This window comes from Oryza glaberrima, chromosome 6, assembly GCF_000147395.1.
Source record: "Oryza glaberrima chromosome 6, OglaRS2, whole genome shotgun sequence".
NCBI classification, from domain to species: Eukaryota; Viridiplantae; Streptophyta; class Magnoliopsida; order Poales; family Poaceae; genus Oryza; species Oryza glaberrima.
In genome coordinates, this window is record NC_068331.1 from 7,872,320 (window position 1) to 7,881,384 (window position 9,065).

The window sequence follows — 9,065 nt, forward strand, 5'->3', positions numbered from 1 at the left end:
GGTTTGAATTTTTGTCATCTTTCAGTTATTTAGAATTGTGCATTACTAAGCATGTTTAGACTTGCGGATGCAAGGTCAATTTGAGTTAAATTTTCTTTTGTGGCCTGAAGCATGAAGACTGAGTCGTGTCAGAATTTGCAACAAAGCACTTATACTGTGTAACTTAGACCGATAACCGATTATGTGTTCGCATGCGTATTTCATCTAATAATAAAATAAAATAGAATAATCTAACAACACACCTGGATCCATTTAGAACATGATTCTTATAGGGATTAAGCTCTCTGGACAGGCCCTAACTCTATCGGTCATTCGCAATGCTGGAACAAATTCTAGGCAGGTTTAAGGGAGCTTGAAACAGCACCAACCAGCTTATGAGGATACAGAGAAGCTAGCTTTTTAAGCTTCTGCCTTTTTTTAGTTTATTTTCTGATGTCCGTACAACTACAACTCTTCGCAATCTGAACAGAAAGGTAGACTATTTGAAAGAGTTTATGATTAACTCCTCCAATCAAACCCTTTATACTCATATATCGACGTAAACTCTTGAAAAAAAAATAAACGAACAAACATAATGGGACTTAATGTTCTGTTATTCAGGTCAGATAGGACAAAGTTTTGAACAGAACACTGATGGCAAGCACACACACAAAGGTATGGATGATGCTGATGCATGCTTTGTTGCACCGTGCATGGAGATGGAAGTTAGTTCAAGTGCTGCCTAAGCTAGTGGATAAAAGGGGACACAGGAAAAAAAGGCAACATTGACGCCGGCCGACCTATCTAGGAGGGTTGCAGTTGGGTAAAGCAGAGCCAGCTTAATTGGCCTGCTCGTGAACACGAGCATATGTATGGGGCATGACGTGACGCCAACTATATATGTAGGCTTTTGCTCCCTATTCGTCGTCACGTTAAAGAAGAGGCAGGAAATTAAGGCCTGGTTTAGTTTTCAATTTTTTATTTGAACTTCTATTTTTTTTCATTACATCAAAATTTTCTTACACACATAAACTCTTAATTTTTCCATCACATCGTTTCAATTTGAACCAAACTTTCAATTTTGGTGTGAACTAAACACACCCTAGGTAGAAACGGTGTACTGCTTTATTTAAATTTTATTATTGCGTGCTTTGAATCTTGATACCCACTTTCGCCATCACAAACAAACGAAGGTCCAAATCAAAGTGAGAGGTAATCAGGTAAGGTTTGATCAGGGGGAGGAGGTTCTTCGCTGTGCTGTGCCTTTTCAGGTCAGGTTCTACTACTACCTTTACTAAAATATAATTATTTTTAGATTTCTACTCGACCTTTAATATGTCACTTTGATCAATAATATTTACAAAAATAAGTTATTTTAAATAAAAGAAGTAGCTTATGATAGTTTGTTAATGATAAACCTAATAACATCATTCTCACATGAACTATAATTTGTATTTTTTCGTTATTAGTAGTTAAAGTTAAAAATATTTGACTTAATACTATTTTAAAAATACTTATATTTTGAGACAAAGGGAGAACGTCCTAAAAGTTCGTGTAATACTACTACTTAATTTGGCAGCAAAATTATCTTTTGTGACACTGCTAGAAAAAGGATTTTCGCAGGCGGCCCAAAACCATTTTCGCAGGCGGGGAGGAGGACCGCCGCTAACCCATCGACTGTGAAAATAGACCATTTTCGCACCTGCGAAAATCATCTAAACAAATAAAAAAAACATGGGCGCCGCCGGCCATGGAGGAGCCGAGCTGCTGCGTCGGCGCCGCCGTCGTCATCGTCGCTCGTCGTGGTTGTCGGCGCCGTCGTCGTCGTCGTCGCTCGTCGTGGACGTGGGAGAGGATGGAGCCGCCGGCGCGCGGACGTGGGGAGAGGAGGGGAGCCGGCGGCGTGCGGCCATCGTCGTCGCCGAGGAGGGAGCCGGCCGGTGGTGGAGGTGGGGAGCCAGCGGCGCTCGGACGTTGGAGAGGAGGGAGCCGGCCGGCGGCGCACGGACGTGGGGAGAGGAGGGGAGCCGGCGTCGCGGTCGTCATCATCGCCGGCGCACGGAGGCGGCGTCGCGGTCGTCGTCGTCGCCGGCGGCGGAGGTAGGGAGCCGAGGAGGGAGCCGGCCACGGCGGACGTGGGGAGAGGAGGGGAGCCGGAGGCACGAAGGTCGTCGTCGTGACCGAGGGGAGCCGTTGGCGTGCAGAGCCGGCGTCGCGGTCGTCGTCGTCGCCGGCGCGCGGAGGCGGCGTCGCGGTCGTCGTCGTCGCCGGCGGCGGAGGTGGGGGAGCCGAGGAGGGAGCCAGCCGCGGCGGAGATGGGGGCCGCCCGGCGGCGGAGGTGGGGGTGGAGAGGAGATTTTTTCTAAGTGAGAGAGAGAGAGGAGGGAGGGAAATGAGTGGTGGAGAGGAGAGGTGAGGATAGGATAAGGATGGGGGAGGAGAGGTAAGGAGGTAGGTATGATTTTTGCAAACGGACCACCTAACATGCGCCTGATTTTCGCAGGCGTCGCTTAAGTGGTCCACCTGTGAAAATGATTTTCGCAGGCGTCGCATAAGTGGTCCGCCTGCGAAAATCGCAGGCGCCGCTTAAGTGGTCCGCCTGCAAAAATCTATTTTCGCAGGCGGACAGCTAACTTTACTCCGATTTATATTTTTGTAGGCTGTTGTTTGGCTTCAAAGGTCATGTCCGACTGCGAAAATAAGACCCCCTACGTTGGGAAAAATGCTTTTTCTAGTAGTGTGAGTTGTAAATTAATCCTCTCTAGAACATAGCTTTGACCATGGAAGCATGACTCTGACTACTTGTGCTGTAACTAAGGACTCCATCATTTAGTTTATTGACGGAATAAGCGAAACGGCATTTTTCAAACGGAAAATAATAATTTGTAAATAGAACTTTTATATTTGTTTTCTTAGCGATCTAAAAGTAAAAGTAAAGGCTGAAGAATAAACTATAATGAAAAAAAATCTCAAAATCAACTTCAAATTTAAGGTTAAAAATTTAAATTTTAGCTTATAAGTATAAGCCAAAAGATAAGACTGTAAACTATATCGTCAACCTGTAGGTGTGCACGGGTTTATTATTTATAAATAAATTTTCAATTATATGTCTATTAATATAGATCCAATCCTCTTTATCCTTGCAAAAATAAAATCTATTTAGAGACTATATTTAGATGGGATTTCAAAAATAACTTACTGAGAGATGGATCTCCTTCCCCTTCCGTCATCGGCGAGAACACTAGAGAGCGCGTAGGAGAGAAACTAAGGGGAACAAGGGCAGATTCATAAGCATGGAAAATTCGTATGTCAATTTTTTCTGCTCAAGACCCTTAGATTGCCTCAAGTTTCATGCAAGTGAGGAGGAATTTCTATTGTGTGATAGGAAGCTGTGTTAGCCAGGAAGCGTGTGCATGTTTTTTTTAAAAAAAATTATAGTAGATACATATAAATTACAATGAGCATGTTTAGATCCATTTGGAATGGCAAATGGCAAATAGCAAAAGTTTTGGTGGCAAAAGTTTTGGCATTGCAAAAGTACTAGTTGGTGTTTAGATGCATGTTAAAGTTTTGTCATTCTAGCACTAAAGTGAGAGAGAGAAAGAGAGAGGGAGTGGTCCCAAAGCACTTTTTGGCACAATTTGCTACTATGGACTAGCAAATGCCAAATACCAAATTGCCAACTTTTGCTACTAGTGTTTAGATCCAAAATGGCAAAAAGTGCTACAAAATGGCAAAACTTTTACCATTCTGGAGGATCTAAACAGGGCCATTAGATATAGTAAATACAATATATAATTACAATGTAGTTAAACTACAGTTATATCATAGTTACATTTGAAAGTTTTCAGCTCAAAGAACTTACGGCAGTATTTAGGTAGTCCCTTATAAATATACACTTGTCATATGTCCATGTAATTGTACACCTCACAAAAATGGGTCCCACATGTTTTATTTTTTTTTTCTGACTATAATGCCACGTCAGCCAACACAACTATTCCTATTGTTTTATGATATTATTTAACCCGATTTCAAAAGATGATGGTTCAATTTTTTTTAATATTATGATTTATAAGAATATAATTCGGACTTGACGTCAAGATGATGGAAGTGAAGCTATCCTTGCATACGTATATATAAAAAAATCAATCAGGCCCTTCTCTAAAGAAAAAACAATCAGGCCCATGAAACTTCATTAGACTTTTGAAGTGGGCCAAGAAAATAACTCCGGAGTTTCGCGCGGCTGCAGCAAAAGGCGCCTCGCCGGCCCATCACCGACGGCCGCCTCTAAAAAGGCAAGGGGGAGGCGCCGCCACCGCCGCCGCCGCCGGTTGCTGTCGAAGCCGCACGAAGGTGGTGGTGGTTGGTGGTAGGGTTTTAGCGCGGCAGGCGGAGATGGGGGAGAGAGCGAGGCAGTGGCTCCTCGTCGCCGGCGCCGGCGCCGCGGTTGGGGCGCTCTCCACCGCCACCGTCATGAGGATCCTCTCGAGGTAACCCCGCCTCAAGCCCATTTTCACCCTCTCTCTCAAGGTTGTGGGGGCTGCGTCGCATGGCCAAGAACCTCAAATTCGCCTCGGTTTCTTTTTCTGTGATGCAGATCCAAGCGGAGGGAGGGGTACGTGCGCAGCCTGCTGGAGTCGAACGGCGTCGCCAGTGGTAAGTGCGCGTGGTAGCATCTCCTCGTTTCTTGAGTATGAGTAGTGTCAAGTTGGAGTGGTTAGCAACTAGTCCAGCCGATAGCTCGAGTGCTATTTCGGTGATGCACTGAGTGGTTCTTGGACTCGTGTACTGATTTTGAGCAGATAGGCGATTGTTGTTGTGTGATAGATTTGTTGCTTTTTTGCTACTAGCGTTGAACTGGGTCTATATGATGTGTTGTTTGTACTACTATGTTAATTTGGAGCAGGTGGTGCTGGATCGAGCGTTGGTACTCGGGTTGTCGCTACTTCGGATCTTCTTGATGATGAAGTGGTCTCCGAACAGCTCACAAGGTTTGCATTATTGCTTTCTCTGGTAAAATTGTGGAGCCAAGTCTCCTCTTTCTCACTGCAGCTTTTGATCTTTCTGATGGAATGAAATATCTATTTGATATGGCAAATCTGATGGACTGCACATGCTGTTGCTAGTGATAGCTAAAGACTTCTTCTTCTTTTTTTTTTTGAGAAAATATACAGCTTCCGATAATAAATAGCACCAATGCTTGATAAGCTATTTTCCTCTGCTATCAGTCTATTATATTTGACATCCTTGCACTTTATACACAAACCAAAGTTTTCAAAATTCTTATTCAGCAACTACCCTGAAATGATGTTGTAGTTGCTGTTCCCATGATTTGTTGTTGTGATTATCATCACCTGTTTCTTTTTTTTTAAATAATAGGAATATACAATTTTTTGGCATGGAATCTCAGAAGAAAGTGACAGGGTCATTTGTTGTAGTAATTGGTCTTGGAGGGGTTGGCAGTCATGCTGCTTCAATGCTTCTTAGATCTGGTGTTGGCCGGTTGCTCCTTGTGGATTTTGATCAGGTGCATTTTCCAGTTGTTAAATTGTTGTTTCCTTGCTTCTTATTCAATCAATTAGGACATAGATAAACATAATCAGTCATGCTATCCTTTTTAAAAAATATTCGATACCTATAGATGGTAAATTGGTAATTATGTCACCATAACCGTGCATGGCATTCTAGTGTACAACCCTTATGGCATTATAAAATGGCTTGATGTACATTATGTTTCCACAAATAACATCTTGCATCTATAATAGGTGGACATTAACAAGGAACTCATAATAATATGTTGAAAGGTTTCGCTGTCTTCGCTGAATCGGCATGCTGTGGCAACAAGAGATGACGTTGGAACACCTAAAGCATTATGCCTCAAGAAGCATTTTTCGATGATATATCCAGAGTGTCAAATCGAAGCAAAAGTGCAGTTGTATGATCCATCATGCGAGGATGAAATTCTTTCTGGACAACCAGACTTTGTTCTTGATTGTATAGATAACATTGATACGAAGGTAACACATTATTGAAGTATTTGTTTCAGATAGTGTTGTGTTTTCACTATTTAAGGTTTGCATGCTTTGAAATGTGCATGTGGTTAGCAGCAGATGAAGCACGTGCAGAAATACTCGTACTTCTATCTATTAGTTCATTGTTATCGCCATTACTAATTGATGAAATGCCATATGCTTTGCTTGGATGAGGGAATTGTGCACGGAACATTACATTTTCCCCGACCCCAGATTATCACGATTAAACAACAAAATACTTTCTTATATTATTACTTTAAACCTAGTTTCTTAGTGGATAATAAAATTCTGCTCTTCCATCCATGTCAGTTAACTAAATTGAAATTATTTTATGTGCATCATCATGAGCTATTTATTATTTTGACTTGTGGTAATCATTAGGATATCTTGATGCTCAAATAGGTTGCACTCCTTGCGGCTTGCGTACGCAGAGGTTTAAGGGTGCTTTCAGCAATGGGGGCTGGGGCTCGAGCGGACCCAACCAGAATTCGTGTTGCAGATTTGAGGGAATCAAGCAATGATCCTCTTTCTCGGGCTGTAAGTTTTGGTGCTTCACAATTGGTTGTTTGATCCCTTTCATAGTTGGTATGCGAATGTTAGGGTCTTTCGTTGGATGTAATATATATAACTTACTGCAGTTTTTGTTGATTTGCTGTAGGTGCGGTATCGGCTGAAGAAGGACCATGGAATTGAAGGTGGAATACCGGTAGTTTTTTCCTTGGAGAAGCCCAAGGCAAAGCTACTTCCTTTTCAAGCTTCAAAAGAAGAAGAAACTCCATCAGATTACCAGGTCAGTTGTTTTGGAAGAAGAAACACGGTTCTGTTTACTATTTTATTAGTGTTGGAAAGATGAGTTGACAATATGGTATGTATCATTCTGCAGATCGTTCCAGGATTCAGGGTGCGCATTATCCCAGTGCTGGGAACTATCCCTGCAATATTTGGTCAAGTTATGGCCTCATATGTGATTACTCAGCTTGCCAAATTGGATTTTCAAACTGAACCAATTGTTAACCTGGATTTGGATCATTACCGTATTCTTCACCATCGTCTTCTTGAGCATGAGGAGCTAATATATGGTTCTGCTGAACAAGTTTTGGTATCGTATTTTTTGCTATTTCATAGTTAACAGTACTCGTGAAAATTAAGTTGCTTTGCCTCATTGTGACATATTGTATTTTTTTTCTTAACTTCTGTTTTCTAATTTATTTAAAGGTCGATGCTGAAGAAGTAATGTACATTGTCAAAGAATTGTGGCATGGTCGAAGTGCTAGAGATCAAAATCTGAAGGACACTGGCCGTAAAATGTGGAGATCTGTCAATGAATTAATGCTTGTTCGGTATGGTTTCTGCTTTCTGCTAAGAGTATGGTTTGACATGACAGTTAATAAGTATTGGTTTGTGTGGTATCCACTCCCTCCGTCCCATGAAAAACCTAATCCTGGACAGAGGGAGTATGTTTTATACATATCTGGCGTGGTAAGTAAGAACATACTTTGGTATGGGGTAACAGAAAAATTCCACTTGCGAATAACTCAACTGGAGTATGACTGACGCTACCTTTTTATTTTGTGAGATGAACTGTAAGCTGATCTGGCTTGGTTACTATTTTGCAATGTTGAGCTCATTTATATTTAGAAGTGTTGTAACAAATGTCACATACCATACCATGACACACCTCTATTATACTGTCATCATTTTAGTCTTCATATTTTTTTTAGTGAGCAAGTTCCAATAACAATTTTGTTGATATATTTAATAATTGCTACTGTTATTTGTTTTATTCATTTTTTTAGGTGGGATAAATCAAAGCCTGCTGGCGTGTCAAACTTAATACTTCTCAAGTTCAATGAGGTAATTCATGTGCACTTGTGACAGACACCTGATAATGGAAAATTGACTTCAAATATTAGTGGACATGCATTTCTGAGAGGGGTAAAAATTGAGTAACATATTCATGGTTTTACTTCTATTTCTCCTCTGCAGGCAGATGCACATGAATCCACCACTCTTGACCAAATAAAGGAAGAAGAACCTGAATTTTACAACATGGTTTCACGTGTTCTGAAACAAGCTGAAGCAGAATTTGCTTTATGAATGAGCCATTAATCACTAGATGCTCCAGCTTACGGTGATACCAACGATATCATGGACGAAGCAGTTAGACTTGGTTTTTTGAAGGACCCAATTTTTTATATTGCTGATCAGGAAGCCAGTGGAAGATTGTGCAAGTTCATTTTTCAGCTGCCAAATCATTACCATATGCTGCCATAGATTGAACTTGGTAATATTTGTGGTTTCTGAAAAGAATATTCCTGGAATTAGCAAAACCAAATATGTTGTGTTGTACAATCTGTTGGGTTGTTTTTATATGTCGGGGTTTAGCCCAATTTAGCAGACAAATATTGTCTCAGCTGTATTCAAGGACATAGTCAAGCAGAGACAGATATCATCATCTTCTTTTCTTGTTTCAAAAAGGGGGGAAAAAAAGAGATCTCCACATCTCTTCATTTGTTTTCTCTTATGATTTGTGGACCATTTATAGGTTCAAAATCCTCGTTCAAGGAGGTGAGTAATTCAGGGTCAAGTTCAACTCCAACAAATTCCTTTCACTCTGCAGCTACCTACTTTTTCCAAGACCAAGTCATGTACTCATGTGTCTCACATAAAGTTATAATGGTCATGTACTCGTGTGGCCTCTGATGATTCCAATCGAATCGTGTGGCCATCTGCAAATGTGAACACCGTTATTCTTGTCTTAACCAGTAGAATGTTGGGGCTTGACCTAATGACCTGGTCTTCTTCCAAGAATCAAATACTGGGATTCACTCTGGTCCTTGCATCTGAACACAAGAAGCTCAGGTGAACGTAAGCATGAGTTCAGGTGCTCTCGTTTTGTCCTATGCCAAAAAAGAAAAAAAAAACTACTTTTCACACAGAAGAGGTTGGTGGTGATTTTATGCGTTTGTGATACGTGGACTAAAGAGCCGTTTGATGCATTTATATAATGTCGTTCAAATGTCAACTCTAAGAATTTCTGGAACTGGTTTCTTA

General features: G+C 41.3%; 1 protein-coding gene across 2 annotated transcripts; it reads left to right on the plus strand.

The window, feature by feature from the left end:
- The first annotated feature begins 4,281 nt into the window (after positions 1-4,281).
- Positions 4,282-8,864, plus strand: LOC127775402 (tRNA threonylcarbamoyladenosine dehydratase). 2 transcript variants are annotated; one of them, XM_052301644.1, is made up of 11 exons: positions 4,282-4,469; positions 4,577-4,635; positions 4,886-4,970; positions 5,359-5,506; positions 5,784-5,996; positions 6,414-6,548; positions 6,670-6,801; positions 6,895-7,110; positions 7,227-7,351; positions 7,808-7,865; positions 7,998-8,864. In XM_052301644.1, the coding sequence occupies exons 1-11, from the start codon at positions 4,375-4,377 to the stop codon at positions 8,106-8,108; spliced, it is 1,377 nt and encodes a 458-aa protein (XP_052157604.1). In that variant the 5' UTR covers positions 4,282-4,374; the 3' UTR covers positions 8,109-8,864. The 2 variants fall into 2 exon arrangements, with proteins under 2 accessions (XP_052157604.1, XP_052157605.1); XM_052301645.1 differs by having other exon boundaries at positions 4,390-4,469; positions 5,418-5,506; positions 7,998-8,863.
- The last annotated feature ends 201 nt before the right edge of the window (positions 8,865-9,065 follow it).